At 52.0% G+C, this 19,958-nt stretch overlaps 1 protein-coding gene across 3 annotated transcripts; it reads right to left on the bottom strand.

The window, feature by feature from the left end:
- Positions 1–82: 82 nt before the first annotated feature.
- On the bottom strand, positions 83–1,783 carry LOC123174286 (serine/threonine-protein kinase PBL27-like). Of its 3 annotated transcripts, XM_044590032.1 has the most exons (4): positions 1,502–1,783; positions 1,148–1,366; positions 666–1,042; positions 83–590 (listed from the first exon to the last, which is right to left on the bottom strand). In XM_044590032.1, exons 3-4 carry the CDS (start codon positions 927–929, stop codon positions 360–362), a joined length of 495 nt encoding a protein of 164 aa, XP_044445967.1. In that variant the 5' UTR covers positions 930–1,042; positions 1,148–1,366; positions 1,502–1,783; the 3' UTR covers positions 83–359. The 3 variants fall into 3 exon arrangements, with proteins under 3 accessions (XP_044445967.1, XP_044445965.1, XP_044445966.1); XM_044590030.1 differs by having other exon boundaries at positions 1,148–1,783; XM_044590031.1 differs by having other exon boundaries at positions 1,138–1,783.
- Positions 1,784–19,958: the final 18,175 nt, after the last annotated feature.

The raw sequence follows: 19,958 nt of genomic DNA on the forward strand, positions 1-19,958 counted from the left end.
AGGAGGGGCGGCTAGAGATACAACACAACTACGTATACAAGGCAAAAAGCAAAAACAAACCACTGTAAGATCTGAACCCAGCCCCAAAGAGAAACGACCTAAGCTCGACTATCATAACGACAACGCCGACTGAAGTACAGGCATCACAGGGACATAGTAGTATCTACCACAAGCCTTGAGCCGAAACCCTTGCATGCACCAGCGGAATGAATGTAGGGTATCAGCATGGATCGGTTCATCAGCTGAAACTTCCCGATCCTGCTTACGCCGTACGCACACCGTTCCACCTCTAGAACCAAGTCAACTTCTAAGTCCATTATTAATACGGGCCAATTAACATCCGCACGTTTCGCGCTAGGTTAACGAGGCGCCGCGTGGTGTGATGATTCAGGTGGATGATCGTCGCAGGCGGCAAGGCGAGACAGAGCTGCAACGACGGCGCCAATGGGGGATCTCATGGCCGGCCGTTGGTGGATGCACATGGAAGCAACTTTCAGTGCCTTGTGCAAATCCATGGACGGATACCGGTCCTGCAGCGCCGGGTCTGCCATCCAGCGGAACTGGCTCCTGTCCTTCATCAACCGTGTGGCCTGATCCAACAGGCCAAACAAATCAACAAAAACCAGCAAATATGTGAACCACGGGCTTGGCTATAGTTAACTTACCCATATGCCAAGGTTCCGATCCTCGGCGACGGCCTGGGCGGGGTCGAAGGGGGTCCGTCCCGTGATCAACTCCAGCAGCACGCCGCCGAAGCTGTACACGTTCGACTTGGTGGTCACCCTCCCAGTAGCTAACATCTCGGGGGCAATATTAGTACTTAGCGTGAAGGTCTCTTCCTCTGCAGCTAGCTGGTGAAGCTTTGCCAAACCATACTGCGACAGCTTTGGGTGGTAGCCATCTCCGAGCAAGATGTCCGAGCTACTCATGGGTTTGCGGTACACCACACCTTGGTGGTGCAGATACTCCAAACCCTTGGCCACGCCGGCAGCTATGTTTATCCTTGTGTTCTAGTCTAGCAGTGCTTTGCCAGGAGACCGATCTGTTGAGCACAAGATCGATCCGGTGGTTAGTTAATCAACACGGACTCAAGCGATTGAATCGTGGGCAAAATTAATTTACTGGGTTTTGGTATACCAATAAATACCATGGAGGTGATTTTGGAGAGAACCCAATGGCATGTACTCGTGAACCAAGATCCCGCGATTGCCGTCCGCGCAGAAGCCAACGAGGTTGACGACATTCGGGTGGCGCAGCGAGCTCAGCGTCAGGACACGGGCAAGAAACTCCTTGTTGAGTTGCTCTGATGATGATGATGATGATGATCCACTAGGATCAAAGGCATGCTGCACTTTATAGCAACAACCTAAAACGAATATTGTATGATGACCCACTCATACATCAATTTCCGCCTCATGCACGTCGATCATGACATCATGCATGGTACATACTATATGAAACTAAGTGAAGTATGGATTAGCTAGCTAGCCAGGATCATCACCTGATTGAGGCTCCTAGGTAGCCTTTGTAGAGACTCGCCTGCCGAATGATGCGGAAGTCGTCTCTGAAGTTTCTGGTCGCCGCGGCGAGCTCGTCGAAGGCCAAGGTTCGTGCCGCGGTGGCGGCCACGCTGCTGCTGCTGCTGTGGGAATCAGCCCGGGGAGGCGGTGGGACTTCCTTCCTTGCCCCCGGGCAGAGGAAGCTGCTGGAACCACCCATCGCCGGCGGAGAGGAGGAGCCACCGCAGTGCTTGAAGGAGAAAGTTTGCAAGGAAGGAGCTAGTAACTACTCTCAGCCACCGCACCACTACTGGTGGCTTGTGGCCTTAAGTGGCCAGCACCGCTTGCCGAAGACGGAAACCACCAACAACTTGAAAGCGCGTCTACTCGATCACTTTTCCGAAAACGGAAACCAGCAACGACCAGCAAGTAGCACAGTACAGTACATCATATTTGACGAGATCTTTGGGTGCATAGAATTGACAATAAGTAATGTACATCATTTTTTGTCCAAACGATTTTCCAGAATGCAATATGCACTAAAATTAAATACCCATTAATTAATGATTGTATATTTCTTAGCTAAAATATAATTTAACTTAAGAGTGAGGATTTGGTCCCCGAGTGTTTTGTTACCCACTCCATCCATCCGACCAACAATCTGTTCGCTGTACTCCCTCTATTAAGGCCTCTTTGATTCGAGCTGTCGTTGGGTCCCACACCGCATCAGTGTTGCCGCACCTCGACTACAGAGAGGCCCTTCCCACTAGTGGACCTCGTGTCGCCCCTCCATGACAACCCGGGGGCGAAACCCTAGCGCCGCCATACCAGCTCTCCCTCCCTTCCCATCAACTCACCGCAACCTGAGGGGGTCGTCGGGCGGGCCGCGCGACCGTCGCGGAAAGTGGCAGCGACGCTCTTCTCCACCCCATGTTCCGCGTGGGAGGCTCCTGCATCTGAGGTGGCGGCTTCAGCGGTGAGGGTGATGCCTCCCTACAACAGTTGGCGGGCATTGATGCTAAGGGACGCCCCCTTGGTCGCGCGTGTGGCGAGGCGGTGGTGGATGTGGGTCATGGCGCGAGGGCCATCTCCGTTGGCTCCTAGTGCAAGATTTGGAGATGGTGGCTTCTCGGCGTGCAGCTCGGCCATCCCTGCCTACCCGGGATTTCAGCGGCCTCTTGTTCGCCATCTCTGGTGGTTGGACAACGTGCTTGGGGCTGGGGATTTTGACCTAGGGAAACCCTTAATCAGCAATGATGGCCATAATGTCGACAGTATTGAGGGTGCCATCCTCCTACTTGTAGGCATCATCGAGGTCCGCCCCTTGCCTCCCCTCCCATGTGTGTCCCTCGTGAAAACAAAAAATCCCTTAGATTTGGGCGGCGGCTCGCGCCGTCACCTTCTTGAAGGAGTCACCTTTGGACAATGGGTAGGGGGTGGAGGTGATGGGCAAGGCTCTCACGCGTGTGTTTGGCCGCTAATGGCGAATAGTGTGCTCTTCAATAGTGCGACAACCTAGTGGCAAGTCAGGTTCCTGTCGGAGCTCCGTCTGTGTCCCGTGGCGTGGTGCACTTCTTTTCACTGCGTCTTCTTTGGTGATTTGTCCGACATCTTGGGTCATGTGCCGTGGTTTGCTTAGAAGGCGAGTGACACGATGTCTAAGGTTGCTTCATGGGGTGAGGCGCTCGTGCATGTCATCCTTCCCTGTGCCACCGGTTGGTCCATGTCCATGAATACTTTGGCGGAGCATCTGCCATGCTGACGGTGCAGCGCCCTGTGAACCAGGACGAGAGGGCACGCCGACCTTCTTCAGAGGCGGAGGCGGATGGCGTAAGGACATGACACATGGGCTTCCGCCGGCAGCGAGCCACCTCCCTGGCTTCGTCTCCTCTCCGACACGATCTTGACGTCGGCCGAAGGCATCGTTGTTCAAGCTTCCGAGTTTGTGATCTACGGTGTCTGTTAGCCGGCTCTTAGTTTCATGTATCTTCCACTATTTGTGTTGTTGTGTGGGCTTATGGGGATGTAAGGGCGTCATTGAGTTAACGCCACTCGGCCTTGTTTCTGGAGAAAGGCCTCTTCGATTCACAAGAATTAAAAAATGCGGGAATAGGAAATACGTAGGAATAGAGTAGCATGCCACCTTGAATACAACATGATTGTAAGGGTGTTTGATTGTGCACATGAAAAAATGTAGGATTCTTTTAAAGAGGTTTAAGTGAATGAAAAAAGTTTCAATGAAATTGCAAATGAATCGTAAGGAAACAAATTCCATCGTATGCAATCATATGAATCAAAATAACCTGCATAGGAAAAGTTCCTAAGGATTGAAATCCTTCAAAATTCCTTTGAGAATCCTTGAAATCAAAGAAGCCCCAGAGTGTAACTCTAGCGACAAGTTACATAACAAGAAGTAAAAGATGTTGCTTAGAGCATCTCCAGCCGTGCCCCCCAACAGGCCCCCCAGGCCCCTTTTTCGGTGCCGGCGCCCAAAAAACGGCCCAGTCGCGCCCTAGGAGCCCATTTTTCGCCAGTTAGGCCCAAAACTGGCGCCGGCGGACCCAGGCCGAACCCGGCGCGCTGGGAGGCGACCGGGGGCGCCGGGGCGATCGTTTTTGGCGCGAAAGAACGGCGGGCCCGCCGAGTCAGTGACCAGCGCCTCGTCATCCTCACATCGCCTCGGTTTCCGGCGGGAAATCAATGCCAAGGCTGCCGCCGGTCAGCCTTCTATTGATTCCTCACGGAAGCCCATCTCCGGCATGAAGCCAACTACCCAGCGCCTCCCGACATGCGCGCGCCGGGGGCGTCCCCGTCCCCCCGCTGCCCGACGTCACGCGCCCCGACTACTTCCACGCCAACATCAAGCGTGCGCGGGTGTCTCTGATGGAGGAGCAGCGGGCCGTCCCGGAGTACGCCGCCGGCAACCACGAGTCGTGGGCGGCGTACTTCGAACGCCGACAGGCGGAGCGGCTAGCCTCCACCAACAACGCGCCGGTGGCGCAGGGGAGCAAAAACAGCGACGGCCGCCGCTTGTGGTGGGGCGCCCCCGACCGCACGCTCCACGCCGTCCTCGAGCACCTCGAGGGCGGCAACGAGCCGCCGCTGACGTACCCGACCGCCCCGGTCCCCCGCCAGAGTGGCGGCCAATGGATGCCGAGGAGGACCAGCTCCTCTTCCTCCTGCTCTCACTCCTCCGGGTCGCCGGCGCTCTTCAGCGTCAAGGCCGAACCCGCGGAAACGCCGCTCGGCCAGCGCACCCGCAACACCTGCATTGTCATCAACGAGGGCGGGCATGCCTCCTCCTCAGCTCCTCCCCGCCTCGTCAAGCCGAAGACGGAGCCGGGGCTCGACGATGAGGCGACCATGAAGTGGGCGCGGGAAGATTGGGCGCGGCTGGAGATGGAGCACTAGCGCCGCGCCCTGGCAGAGATCGCCGTGGGCGCGACGAAGGGGGCGTCATCGTGCTTGAAGACAGCGATGACGACGCGCCGCCACCGACCAAACCTGTCCGCCAGGGCGACCCCGGGCAGGGGTCCAGCAGCATGAGGAAGGAGAAGGACGACGGCGACGACGACGCGTTAAGCGAGTTCTTCAGCCTGTAGTCGCGGCGCTTTGTTTTTTTAGTAAATTTTATGTTTTCTATGTAAATAAATGTAGAACGTCGAAGTTTATGTCCGGTTTGCCGAATCTTTGTAATGTTTAGCCGAATTTCTTTTCAAAAATATTTTAAAAAGGGGGACTGAGGGCGACCCTGGGGCCGGCGGTTGGGAACCCGATTGCCCCCAAGCCGATTTTTAGCGCCGGTTCGCCCTCAGGCGGCGATTTTTCGAGCCCCTGGGGGGCCAACGGCTGGAGATGCTCTTAGACTTCATGCATTGGCGGATGGGGTCAGTCATTATTAATGCCCCGGTCGTACAATATTCTACTACCAAAAGAAAGTCAAGAGAGTTGCTTAGTCTTCATGCATTGACTCCAAGCAGATTAATTGGGTGATGGAAAAAAAATCTACAGAGCATATGTATGCACGGATGATACTATCTTTCAAATGAGATTTTCTTTCTTTCAGAGGGAGCACATGCATGGATTGACCGACCAAAGATTGATGGGAAAAAAATGAAGCATCCGTATGCACAATGAAAAAAAATAAAATGCACGTGCAAAGACGGTTGATTGACTGGTCAGGCGAACTGGTACCATACGCCATACCATCCCAGGACGGTGTGCGTGCAGGATCGACTGGCCGTTATTTTTTTGACATCCGTGCTTGTGGCCTTGAGTAGCGATTACAGCTTGCCAAAAACGGAAACAACTAACTTGCAAACAAACGACATAAGTAGCCAGTCCAGTACTATTGGCGGTGTGCATCTCTGCCCCATGGTCTCTGCCTCTCTGGTCACTTGACTAAAGCCCCAAGCAAAGAACGAGAAGCAACGTTGATCGCCCTACTCGCCTTTTTTTCTTTCAAACATGCATGCGTGCACGCATGTCTATAATGTAGTACCCAAATTCTTGCTAATGTTGTCCACCCAAATTCTTGCGGGCCATGGCATCTGTACTATGTTTATATTGCTTGCTCCGTTCTATAATGTAGTACGTATAGACTTTGACCAAGTTTATAAAGACTACGACTGAGTTTATAAAGACTACATTATGAAAAAGAAAGAGTACCAATACTCCCTCGGGGTCCTTTTTACTACTCTGCATATAAGAATTGTCTAAAGTCAAACTTCATAAAGTTTGAACATATTTATATGAAAAAAATATCAACATGTGCAATACTTGCTCCGAGCAATATTAGTTGTCACTGCTTTAATACAACTTTGTATTCAAAATGGATTAGAGGGAGTACTAAAGTTATATAGTATGCAAATTAAATTCAGGATGCATCTAATGATAACGATTTCGTATTGTGAATGTTGATATTATTTCTATAAAGTTGGTCAAACTTTACGAAGTTTAACTACAGACAAATTTTATATGCAGAGTAAAAAGAACCGGTGGGAGTACTTCTTATTTGAGGGAAAAGTTCCAATTTATTTATCAAATATCATGACAGCACAAAGAACATCAGAAGTAATATTAATAAATTACATCCATGCCCGTAGACCATCTAGCGACGACTATAAGCATTGGAGGGAGCCGAAGACGCGTCGCCGTCATGACCCCTCCCGCATCATAGTCGGGCAAACCTTATTGTAGTAGATAGTCGAGAAATCGTCATGCTAAGACTTAAAATGACCAACACACCAGAACAACAACCGTCACCGATGAAGCGAAGCGTAGATCGAAAGTATCCAACCTGCAAACACTCGAACGCAGACACACAAAGATGGGGTCCAAGCAGATCCATCAAAGACAAACACCGACTGATTCCCGTGAGATTCGCTAGAAACACGCCTCCACACAGATCTCACGATGCTAGCCGCACCACCGAGACGGAGGTTAGATGGGAAGAACCTTATTCTGTCTTTAGGGAGCCGCCACCTCCTCACCTTCTTGAGCAAGACAGAAATCCTAAACAAACTAAAGAAACACATAAAAATGGAGCAGGAGCCCTCCCACCGGCAAGGGCCGGAATCGACCGCACCTCCATGGTCCTAAGGCCATAGTAAACCAGACGAATCAGCATCGGCGCCAGTGAGAGGCGGAGAAACCCTGGCCGCTTGGAAGACGCTGTAGGGAGGAGGAAAACGGTTAAGGTACTCGTACTAAGTTTTGCCTCGAATAACAGATCCCACATCCACCCCTTTATCTTTGTTGCATTTGCACTAGCTGCTTTTTTCATCCTCCCTTTTCCCTTTCTTCCTGCAACACACGATTAGAAGAAGAATCGACCAAATGACTAAAGACTAAGCAAGATTAGCGGTTAATGTCGGATATTAGTATCACTAATATATAACTAGCACAAGGGTCCTCGCAATGCAAGGGCACCATTTACATTATGCAGTGCCTTGTGTCTCATGCCTGCAATGGGTCCTGCCGCGACGAAGTCGTGTGGTGCATGACCACCTATGTTATTATGTACACGTGAACTGCCCAATATGACTCACATCAATCATGTCCTCTTGGTTATACACTGTATAGCCAACATGGGTGCTTGAATCATGAAGCCGCCAGAGCCATGAGCAGCTGTCATAGGGCTCAACATAATTGTTTTGATCCTTAATCACGACAAAGAGTTTAACATGAAATGATCCATTTTCAAAAGTAGTCTATCACTGGTGTCAAACTTACATACCAAGGATAAGTAAATAGTGTAGCTTTAGCAACAACTTCTCTTTAAAAAAAGAATAAGTAAAGAGAGGTAGTTTAAACTTTATCCCTTGACTGTCAAGGCCACTCGTCATTAATGCCTCTACAGTACAATAATTGGCAAACCAATAAAAAGTCAAGATAGATTGCTTAGTCTTCGTGCACTGACGTGATGAGAAAAATCTATGGAGCATAGTATGGCTTCTAGTAGTACAAAGAGAGCACATGCATGCATTGACTGACCAAGAAGACTTCGATCATTGATTGATGGACGGAAAAATTCTATGGAGATGTCCTTTGGTAGTACCAACTTTTAATGTCATCTACCCCTTGTGAAGAGAGCACATGCATGCATGAAGAAATCTTCCACAATATGCTGACATCATCTCATTAATTACTAAATTCAATTTCTATAATATTTTATTTTAAAAACCCATTAATTTGATCAGTGATCCATTTTCATGGCAGGCTAAGGCAGCGCCCAAGTCCGCCCTGGCCACCGGCAACGTCAAGAAGCCCCACCGCTTCCGCCCCGGCACCATCGCACTTTGGGAGATCCACAAGATCTGATGTCACTATCTTGCTGCCACCAGTAATTAAAATGAAAATGCTGACTATCTTTTCTCGGAAGTTCCCTTGTTTGTTCTTGCCATGTCAGATGTGTGTTGCCTCGTCTGATGCTACCATCTTGTTCCCATCAGCAATGGAAATGAAACTGTTGGCTATCTTTGCCTCGAACATGAGCTTTCCCTTTTATGTTCGTGAGCCTGTCCTTCCTAAAATTCTCTGATTTTAAGCTGAACTAACCATGCCACGCCAAATTTCGCAGTTAAGTAAGCTGGTTTGCAGTCTCTGAACCTGAACGAACATCATGGTAATTGTCGCCTTCAGTTTAGAGTATGAACCAGTTGCATAACAGTACGTCAGTGCCAGTATGTTTGATGTTCGGTGCACAGATTCTGCAAGTGTCTGGCCTAATGATACAGCAATCCTGCACGTGTCTGGCCTAGTGTTCCAGTCCCGTAACATCTCATAACTACACAGTTACTGTACATGTTACATGGATGTCTTTGTCTTCGAATCTTATTAGATGATTGGTTCAGAAACAGGCTTCAGGCTTCCCCATTTTGATTGTAATGTTGGGTGCGTCACTACAATTCAACTAACTGAACCTCCAAGTTCGTTCAGATTCTTCTTACACCTGTGGCCGTTCCAGGAGCTGAGCAAGGAAGTGCTGGCCACGATTGGTCAGAGTCTGATGCTGATCTTGGGTCTGCCGCTGTCGAAACATTAGCTGTTACTCGATGTGTTGTTCTCAGTATAATTAGTATCATGGAAAAATGCAATGGTTGGGTATACTGTTAGAGTACATATGCTGAAGATTGGGTACATGTAGGAGATAAAAGGGCAGTTCACCTGTGAAATTTCATGCCGGTTTTAGCCAAGTTTATCTGATTCTTAGCTTAATTATCCTTTGGCTATGTCAAAACTAGTACTCGTATATATCTAGTAATCTGGTTTGCTGCCTCTGAACCTAAATGAACAGATGTTAATATGCCCGTCCAGTTCGGTGTTACATAACCATAGCAGTATGCTTGTCTTGTCCGATAACTACAAGCGATCCTAAGCTGACATCATGCCTGCCGTTTTTGTCAGGATGGCTAATGCAGTTTTGATGCATGTCCAGTTAAGTTTACTGAATTTTGTACTTTGTATGGAGCAGATTTGGTAGGAGTAATTTTATTTTTTTGCTGTCTGTAATTTTATCCCATCATTGCCTGGCTTTACTCGATGTCAGTTCCTTTTCTTGCTTTGTACCCTGTGTGTTTGCTCATGAACTAGTATTATTGTGATACGATTGTTGCAGTATAAGTCACTACTATTTAGGAAGTCCAATTTCAGAAATACATGTTAGTCAAGTTTCCATAGAGAACCGATAAATCGCCGATAGGCTCTATATATCAGCCAAAGTTTGCCATAGTGTGTAAAATTCTCTTCTGACATGCCGCCTGTTCCTGACTTTCTTGATCTATCAGTGTCCTTCTCCGAACAATAATATATTGTGCATTTGTTTCAGCGGGCTCTATGTTTTTGTCAGCGACCTGATTAATTCAGCAATGACTTGGTCTCAATTTCAGGACATGTAACATTTTGCAATGATGTGATAAGTTATGACCATTTTCTTTGCTGGCTAATTAGGCTATAAACACAATATTTCTTCGTCAACACTCTATCACATGATGTTCCATATATTAGGGAGTGCCAACACTCTGTCACATGCATTGCAACAAAAGGATCAAGATATCTTGAATGCAATGTCATGTGTGAAGTCAACAAGGAATGATCTAGAACAACTAAGAGATAATGGGTGCAAATCACTTTTGGAGAAGGTATATTCATTCTGTGAAGAACATGGCATTCCGAAACTAAACATGCATGATGAATATGTCAATCGACATAATACACGAAAAAGAACCAATATAACAACCTACATCATTATCAAATAGAGTGTCTTAACACTGTTATTGATTGGAAACTTTGAGTGTTTGATGACAGATTCAATGAAGTAATTTTGCATTGCTTATTCACATGGCTTCTTTCAACCCAAAAAACTCTTTCGCTACTTTTAACTTAGAGTTTGTTGAAGCTAGCTGAGTTTTATCCTGAGGATTTTGATTCATCAAAATTGATGGATCTTGGACATGAACTTCGGATTCATATTGACAATGTCCGAGGGGACCAAAGATTTGCCTATTTGGATGGCATTGCGGATCTTGCTAAAAAGTTGGTGGACACTAAGAAGCATCTTGTTTTCCCTTTTGTGTATCAATTTCTAATGCTAATTTTGCCGGTTGTCACGGCGTCAGTGGAGACATGCTTTTCAGCAATGAATACCGTGAAGAGTGTTTTACGCAGCAAAATGGGTGCTCAGTTCACGAGTGATTGCTTGATTTGCTATGTGGAGAAATATATATTTACTACTGAAGGAAATATGCCCTAGAGGCAATAATAAAGTTGTTATTTTATATTTCCTTATATCATGGTAAATGTTTATTATTCATGCTAGAATTGTATTAACCGGAAACTTGATACATGTGTGGATACATAGACAAAACACCGTGTCCCTAGTGAGCCTCTACTAGACTAGCTCGTTAATCAAAGATGGTTAAGTTTCCTAACCATGGACATGTGTTGTCATTTGATGAACGGGATCACATCATTAGGAGAATGATGTGATGGACAAGACCCATATATTAGCTTAGCATATTGATCGTTCAGTTTTATTGCTATTGCTTTCTTCATGTCAAATACATATTTCTTTGACTATAAGATTATGCAACTCCCGGATACCGGAGGAATACCTTGTGTGCTATCAAACGTCACAACGTAACTGGGTGATTATAAAGATGCTCTACAGGTATCTCCGAAGGTGTTGGTTGGGTTGGCATAGATCGAGATTAGAATTTGTCACTCCGAGTATCGGAGAGGTATCTCTGGGCCCTCTCAGGAATGCACAACATAAAAAGCCTTGCAAGCAATGTAAATAATGAGTTAGTTGCGGGATGATGTATTACGAAACGAGTAAAGATACTTGCGGGTAACGATATTGAACTAGGTACGAAGATACCGACGATCGAATCTCGGGCAAGTAACATACCGATGACAAAGGGAATAACGTATGTTGTCATTACGGTTCGACCGATAAAGATCTTCATAGAATATGTAGGAACCAATATGAGCATCCAGGTTCTGCTATTGGTTATTGACCAGATAAGTGTCTCGGTCATGTCTACATAGTTCTCGAACCCATAGGGTCCGCACGCTTAACGTTCGGTGACGATTTTGTATTATATGAGTTATGTGTTTTGGTGACCGAATTTTGTTTGGAGTCCCGGATGAGATCACGGACATGACGAGGAGTCTCGAAATGGTCGAGAGGTAAAGATTGATATATAGGACGATAGTATTCGAACACCGGAAGTGTTCCGGAGAGTATCAGGTACATAACGGGTCACCGGAAGGGGTTCCGGGCACCCCCGGCAAAGATATGGGCCTAATGGGCCAAGAGGGGAAATGCACCAGCCAGCAGGGGCTGCTGCGCCCCCCATATGGGCCGAACCAGAAGGGGAAGGAAAGAGGGGAAGAGAGAAGGAAGGGGAGGGATTCGGCCTCCCCCTTCCTTCCCTCCTCCCTCCTCCTTCCTTCCCCCTCCGGAAAATATGGTAAGGGGGCCGAATTGGACAAGGCTCCCAAGTAGGATTCCTCCTACTTGGGGCGCCCCCTTGGCTGCTCCCTCTCCCTCCCACCTATATATATGAAGGGGGGAGGCGCCTAGAACACACAACAACATTTGTTAGCCGTGTGCGGCGCCTCCCTCCATAGATTACACCTCCGGTCATATCTTCATAGTGCTTAGGCGAAGCCCTGCGCGGATCACGTCACCATCACCGTCACCACGCCGTCGTGCTGACGGAACTCATCTACTTCCTCGACACTCTGCTGGATCAAGAGTTCGAGGGACGTCATCGAGCTGAACGTGTGCACAACTCGGAGGTGCCGTACGTTCGGTGCTTGATCGGTCGGAACGAGAAGAAGTTCGACTACATCAACCATGTTGTCAAACGCTTCCGCTTTCGGTCTACGAGGGTACGTGGACACACTCTCCCCCTCTCGTTGCTATGCATCTTCTAGATAGATCTTGCGTGAGCGTAGGATATTTTTTTTGAAATTGTGTCGGTGTACAAAAGTAGGGGCACTCCTTTTTTACCCCTTTACTTGTGCACGGGTAGTCAAAGCCACGCCCACGGCCACACTAAGCAAGGCAGAGGAGGGAAGCCGAAGACACAAGGCGACTAGAGGCAATGCCAAGACCAGAGAACGCAGAAGAGCAAGAGGGCGAGGTGGGCTCCCTCGGCAAGATCCTTGCCGAGGCAGCCTCCGCAGCCCCGGCAAGAGCCTTGCCGGGGCAACTTGCCCAACGCTAGCAGAGCAAACCACCCTTGAGCCCACGGGTTCCAACACCACCAACTATCCACATTAGAACCAAGGCTCGGGAGGCGCCTCTGTGGTGGCATACAGATCTTCATCAAGATCATAAACATATGAGATCAGATGAGGACCAGAAGATGGCGATCCTCGGCGTGATCCTAGCCGGGGAAATCCACGAGACCCCCGACAAGATGCTTGCCGGGGAAGACCATGAAGCCGCGGCAAGACCCTTGCCGGGGCCCTGGAAAGGCCCTTTCCGGAGACACTTACAGGATGGCAGCAGGGCCCGCGTCTGCCATGACTCCACCGCCATCCCCATGCAGCTGCCAGCTCGACCAGCTGAGCAGGCGCCTGCGTGGCGATGGGCGGCCTCTACAACCGACTCAGCAAGCACCTGCGTGGTGGCATGCAGGTCTTTGTGAAGGCTCCACCACCGCGCCAGCCCAGCAGCCGGCCAACATGGCGCCACGGCGCCTCATCATCTCGGACGCGTGTCGAGGCCAGGCGAGACGGCGACAGCTGGGACGTGCTTCCTTGCCGTCCCCGATAAAGCAAGGGGGCACGTCGGCAGCGCATTAAATGTGTTTGTCCGATGGCCCAGAGGATAAGCTTATCGACTGTAGACCTTTCCACCTCCTGTGTGCCACTGTGGCAACCCCTTTTGCCTATAAAAGGAGGCCCGAGGTGACCAGGAGAAGGATTCGGATCTTTTGGGCAAGTTACACCCCGTAGCTCGCTCAAGAACACAAGAACACTCTAATACATCCACCAAAGCAGGACTAGGGTATTACGCATCTTCGCGGCCCGAACCTGGGTAAACGATCTGTGTGCTTCCTGTCAGACGCGCTCTTTGCACAACCTCGCGCCCGCCAACCGTAGAAGAGATCCAGTGATTCCATAGGTGTCGTTTCCACCGACATGTTTGGCACGCCAGGTAGGGGCGCAGTTGTGAGAATCTGGTCTAGCAGTTAGCCTAGTAGTTCTTCATCGCCATGGCTCCCAAGAAGAAGACGATCACGGCGATCGGCTCGTCGGGAGCCGAACGACCCGTGCCAGTGCGGGCGAGCAGCGGGCCGGTCGCGGACAGAACCCGAGCCGCGGCCCGCGAGCACCAACATCGCTTTGGCAGTCAGAGCCTGGCGAGCGGCATCGTCCGTGCACGGGAGGACAGGACGCACGCCGCCAAATCCAGAGACGGAGCTGGGCCCCCCCGCAGGCGGCGCGGGGCCCTCCGGGGGCGGCGCCGCGCCGCCCACGGGCGGCACGGCGACCTCCAAGATGCCTATGCCGGCGCCCACAATGCACTCTTCCCAGGGTGTGCGCGACGAGCAACACCACCACGCTGGAGACCCCGGACGCCGCCATGGGAAGAGTCATGTGCATCATCTGCGGGACGAAGGAGGCCAGCATGCCCGCCAAAGTGCTGGCGAAAATGGCACGCAACCGCTGGGCCGTGATAGAGCTCCTTCTAACGTGGTTAGAAGTCGACGCGCGCCACGGTCCACGCAGCTTTTGCCGCCGGCAGAAACTTTGGCGCGCGCGCAGCTGCTCCTCGACTTCCCTCCTGCTGCGGAAAAGCTCGATGAGTGGAGGGCCACCATCCGGAGCCTCGTCGGCGTAGCCAACCAAGACGAGCCACGGCCAGCGAGGCCCTTAGGCCGGCGCTCCGTCGAACCACCGCATGCCAGCGGTGGAGGGGCTGGAGGTGCTGCGGCCACGGTGCACTCTCCTCCTCCACGCCAGCCACCGCGGGTGTCGATCCGTCATGATGACGCTTGTGATAACATTTCCATAGCATCGTCCGACCCACGGACCCACCGCGACCAGCGCCAAGTTCTTCGGGAGCGAGCCCATGAAGACGCTCGAACCACCATCGAGTGCCGGTGCGATACACGCCATCAGTCAGATAGGCGGGCGGGGCCCGCTATGGACCACCCAGCACCGGGAGGCTCCGGCGGCCTACCTTACGAGGTGGGTTGCCCGGCCTTTACCCGTGAGCTGCGGCAGTTCTAGTGGCCATCCCACCGTACGTTCAAGCCCGACGTCGGCGAGAAGTACAACGGCAAGACCCACCCGTCGGAGTTCCTCAGCATCTACACCATCGCGATGCAAGCCGCTGGAGCTCGCGACGACAAGGTGTTTGCCAATTACTTCCCGTTGGCCCTGAAACCCAATGTCATGTCTTGGTTGATGCACTTGCCGGCGGATTCCATTTCTTCTTGGTCGGATCTGTGTCATGAGTTTGTTGGTGCCTTCACTGGAGGCCACCAAGCTCATGGCCAGGCGAGTGATTTGCACATCATTCCCCAGAAGGAAGGTGAAAACCTGCGCAAGTACATACAGAGGTTCAGCCGGGTGCAATACAACATCCCAGATGTTCACCCCGCCGCAGTGATCAGCGCGTTCCATCAGAATGTGCGCAACCTCAAGACGCGTGAAGAGCTGGGGATGAACAAGGTTAAAGATGTGGCCGAGCTTTATGTTCTGGCCGACAGGTGCGCCCGAGCTGAAGAGGGGAGGATGTACCCCAGCGAGGACGCCGGCGCGGAAACCGACTCTACGGATGAAGACACCGCCGCCCCGACGAAGAAGGTCGGCATCGCAACAGGAAATGCAAGGGCAAGGCCGTGCTTGCCGTCGAGGGACCCGACGACACCGGCGCTGCCAAGAAGGCCAAGGCAGACGACCCTGGCAAGGAGATTGCCGGGTGCGCCGCTTGCCGGGCCTTGGCGGCTGCTGACAAGCTAGGAGGCTCCGACAAGCAGTACTGCAAGATCCACCGCACCCAGGGCCATGACCTCCAGAACTGCCGACAAGTCGAGCTGCTTGCTGAGACGCAAAAAGGCGAGTATGAGAGGCGGGACAAGGAGAAGGGTCAGGATGGTGCCGAAGGATCCGGCAAGAAGCGTGGCGGCCAAGGAGGCCGCCGCGGCAAGGATAACCAGCAAGAGAGGCCCGCTCGGGGCCGCGACAAGAAGCAGGAAGACGACGATCATGACGAGGATGACGAGTCCGGCGAGCAAGAGTTTCAGAAGGCTACGGAGGCCATGTGCGTCGATGGTGGCGCCTTGCTGCACACTTCTCACCGCCAGCTCAAGAAGTGGGCGCGTGAGATCACAGCAGCGGAGCCATCGTTCGACTCTCAGAAGCCGCTGAAGTGGTCCAGCACGCCCATCATTTTTTACGTCGAGGATCACCCTGATCACACAACTGCGGTCGGGTGTTTGCCGTTGTTGGTTTCACCAACGATACGCAACCTCAAGGTGAACAAGATGCTGGTTGACGGCAGGGCTGGTCTCTTGATCTCACCCGTTGTGATCAAAAGGCTGCAAATTCCTGACGGAGACCTCGAGGAGGCGGGCACGTTTCAAGGGGTCAACCCAGGAAGGAGCCATCCGAAGGGGAAGGTCATGTTGCCTATGACGTTTGGAGGCAAGTTGAACTAGAGGACAGAGAGGATTGTCTTTGATGTAGCCGAGATCCCCTTGCCCTACAATGGGATCCTCGGCCGCCCGGCACTGGCCAAGTTTATGGCGGCGTCGCATTACGCCTACAACACGCTGAAGATGCCTGGGCCGATGACCATCATCACCGTCCCCTGCGACAAGAAGGATGCGCTGATCTACGAGGGCCTACTCTACCGGGAAGCAGTTGCAGCAGCTGCCGCCAAGGCTCTTGCTCCTGCCGCTGAAGCCCCGGGAGGGAAGAAGAAGACCGGCAGGACCTCCCGCACCCACTCCGGCAAGCGCACCTCTTCGGAGTGTTGCGCTACCGTCGAGGACGTGCCAGAGAGCTCCACCGGCAAGAGCAAGAAATCCAGGGTTGCACCGCCAGAGACCAAGAAGGTGTCCGTCAAGGAGGATGGCACGGGAGGGGCTTTCACCATAAGCTCCACCCTCGACAGCAAATAGGAAGGCACGCTCGTCACCTTTCTGCGGGCGAATGTCGATGTGTTTACATGGCAAGCATCCGACATCCCCGGCGTTCCCAGGGAGGTGATTGAGCACCACCTTGCTGTCTGTCCTCATGCGCGGCCCGTCAAGCAGAAGGTCAGGAAGCAGGCTTTGGAAAGGCAAGAGTTCACCACAGAGGAGATCAGGAGGTTGGAAGCGGCAAGCTTGGTGAGAGGAGTACTCCATCCGACGTGGTTGGCCAATCCGGTCGTGGTGCGCAAGGCAAATGGGAAGTGGAGGCTGTGTATTGACTACACAGATATCAATAAGGCTTGTCCCAAGGACCCTTTCCCGTTGCTGCGCATCGACCAGATTGTTGACTCCACGGCTGGGTGTGATCTGTTATCGTTCCTTGACACCTACTCAGGATACCACCAGATTTTCATGACAAGAGAAGACGAAGAAAAGACAGCATTCATCACCCCGTGTGGTATGTATTGCTTTTTACGGATGCCTTTCGGGTTGAAGAGTGCTGGCTCAACGTTTGCAAGAGCAGTCCAAATTGGTTTTGAGCCCCAGCTACATAGAAATATGGAAGCATATATGGATGACATAGTGGTCAAAACCAAGGACAAGGCAACACTTGTACAAGACTTAGAAGAAACGTTTGCAAACCTGCGCAAGATCAACCTCAAGTTGAACCCTGAGAAGTGTGTCTTCGGAGTTCCGTCTGGCAAGCTTCTCGGGTTCTTTGTGTCATAGCGTGGGATCGAGGCGAACCCAGACAAGATCAAGGCTATCGAGCAGATTGAGGCGCCCAAGCGGATCAAGGATGTGCGTCGGCTCACCGGCTGCGTTGTCGCCATGAGCCGATTCATCTCCAAGTCTGCTGAGCGTGCCCTTCCCTTTTTCAAAGTCTTGAAAAAGGCGGGCCCAATGGAGTGGACCCCGGAGGCCGAAGCGGCGCTGCAGGATCTAAAGAGATACCTCTCCTCTACACCAGTACTAGTTGCGCCTAAACCCCAAGAGTCGTTGCTACTGTATCTGGCGGCGACGAATCAAGTGGTCGGCGCCGCGCTAGTGGCGCAGAGGGAGGTTGACGGAGAGGCAGTGGCAACGGCAGGACCGGCGGATGGCGAGCCAGAGATTCCCCCGGCAGGGCCTAGTGCCGGCAAGGCAAGGCCCCCGGCAGAGTCTGACACCATCGGGGCAGGGCCCGCGCAGCCAAATGAAGTGGTGCAGAAGAAGAAGATGGTGAAGCACCCAGTTTATTTTGTCAGCTCCCTCTTGCAGGGGGCTAGGTCAAGGTACTCCGGTGTGCAGAAATTGCTCTTCGGCCTCCTCATGGCTTCGAGGAAGCTGCGCCATTACTTCCAAGCACACGAGATCACTGTCGTCACCCGCCTCCCATTGCAACGAATACTGCATAATCCAGATGCAACCGGGAGGATTGTGGAGTGGGCCTTGGATCTGTCGAGCTTTGGTTTGAAGTTTGAAAGTACTTTGACGATCCAGAGCAGAGTCCTGGCGGAGTTCATTGTGGAGTGGACCTCAACGCCCGACGAAGAAATCCGGGAGACCGCTCTCCCCGGCAAGGAAGCAAGTCGCAACTGGATCATGTACTTTGATGGGGCTTTCTCGCTGCAAGGCGCCGGTGCCGGTGTGCTGCTCGTCGCACCCACCGGAGAGCACCTCAAGTATGTAATCCAGATGCACTTTCCCAGAGATATGTCCACAAACAACACTGACGAGTACGAGGGGTTGCTTGCCGGTCTCAGGATCGCAGCAGACCTCGGGGTTAAGAAGCTCATCGTCAGGGGTGATTCACAACTTGTCGTCAGGCAAGTCAACAAGGATTATCAGAGCCCGTTGATGGAGGCCTATGTAGATGAGGTGAGGAAGCTGGAAGAGCGCTTTGACGGTATACAAGCAGAGCACGTTCCCCGAGCGGAGAACGACATCGCTGATTACCTGTCAAAGCGCGTTGCCTTCAAAATACCTGTGGAACCAGGTACTTTTGTGCTTCGGCTAACTCAACCATCCGCCGAACCATCAACGGAGCAGAACAAGCGGAGGAAATCAGGCCCCGGCAAGTACTTTCCCGCCGAGCCCCCTGGGGCCACCGGCAAAGGTAATACCGTGGGTACTGAGCCTGCCGAGGGGCAGCTGACTCCGGCAGGGCGCCAAGCCCTGGCCGTAGAGACGGTCGCTCCCATGGCAGAAGAAATGCCTTTGGTCCTTGCCATCGAGCCCCAGGCTCCGGCATGGGCGCAGCATACCGTCCATTTCCTCCATACAGGGGAACTTCCTGAAGGGCAGGAAGAAGCGGAAAAAGTAGCCCGTCGGTCTGCCTTGTACCAGTTCGTCGACGACGTCCTGTATAAAAAAAGACCGGACGGTGTGAAATTGAAGTGTATCCCCCGGGAGGAAGGACTGGAGCTGTTGGCAGAGATACATGGAGGCATATGTGGCTCCCACATAGGGTCGAGGGCCCTTGCCGGCAAGGCATTCCGGCAAGGCTTCTTCTAGCCCAGTGCCCTCCAGGATGCAACGGCACTAGTAACCAGGTGTGAAGCGTGCTAGTACCATTCGAAGAAGCTTCATCAACCAGCTCAAGCCCTTCAAACAATCCCTCTCTCCTGGCCGTTTTTGGTCTGGGGGCTCGACATACTGGGCCCTTTCCCTCGCGCTGTCGGGGGCTTTGAGTACTTGTACGTTGCGATCGACAAGTTCACAAAGTGGCCGGAGGTGGAGGCAGTGAGGAGGGTTACTGCACAGTCAGCCGTCAAGTTCTTCAAAGGGCTAGTCTGCCGTTTCGGTGTGCCAAACAGGGTCATCACCGACAACGACACGCAGTTCACAAGCCACATCTTCATGCAATACATCCAAGACCTCGGCGCCAATGTCGGTTTCGCTTCCGTGGCACACCCACGGAGCAACGGCCAGGCGGAGAGGGCAAATGCTGAAGTGCTGCGAGGCCTGAGAACAAAGACTTTTGACAAGCTGCACAAGAGTGGAAGGCGCTGGATTGATGAGTTGACGGCGGTTCTTTGGTCAATCAGAACGACGCCAAATCGAGCCACCGGCCAAACACCCTTTGCCCTGGTATATGGGGCAGAAGTAGTTCTCCCCACGGAACTCACATACGGGTCACCTCGAGTGCTCGCTTATGACGAGCTTGAGCAAGAGCAATTGCGGCAAGATGACGCAATGCTCCTTGAGGAAGATCGTCTTCGGGCGGCTGTGAGAGCAGCACGCTACTAGCAAGCCTTGTGCCGCTACCATAGCCGCAAGGTTCATGCCCGAAGCTTTGAGGAAGGCGACC

The sequence above is a fragment of the Triticum aestivum genome, chromosome 1D (genome assembly GCF_018294505.1).
Source record: "Triticum aestivum cultivar Chinese Spring chromosome 1D, IWGSC CS RefSeq v2.1, whole genome shotgun sequence".
Lineage (NCBI taxonomy): Eukaryota > Viridiplantae > Streptophyta > Magnoliopsida > Poales > Poaceae > Triticum > Triticum aestivum.

Excerpts from the sequence above, each read along its gene's own strand:
- LOC123174286 (XM_044590032.1), bottom strand. The coding sequence starts at position 929 with ATGAGTAGCTCGGACATCTTGCTCGGAGATGGCTACCACCCAAAGCTG. Across the intron at positions 591-665 it reads ATCGGAACCTTGGCATATGG|GCCACACGGTTGATGAAGGA; the intron begins GTAAGTTAACTA and ends CTGTTGGATCAG.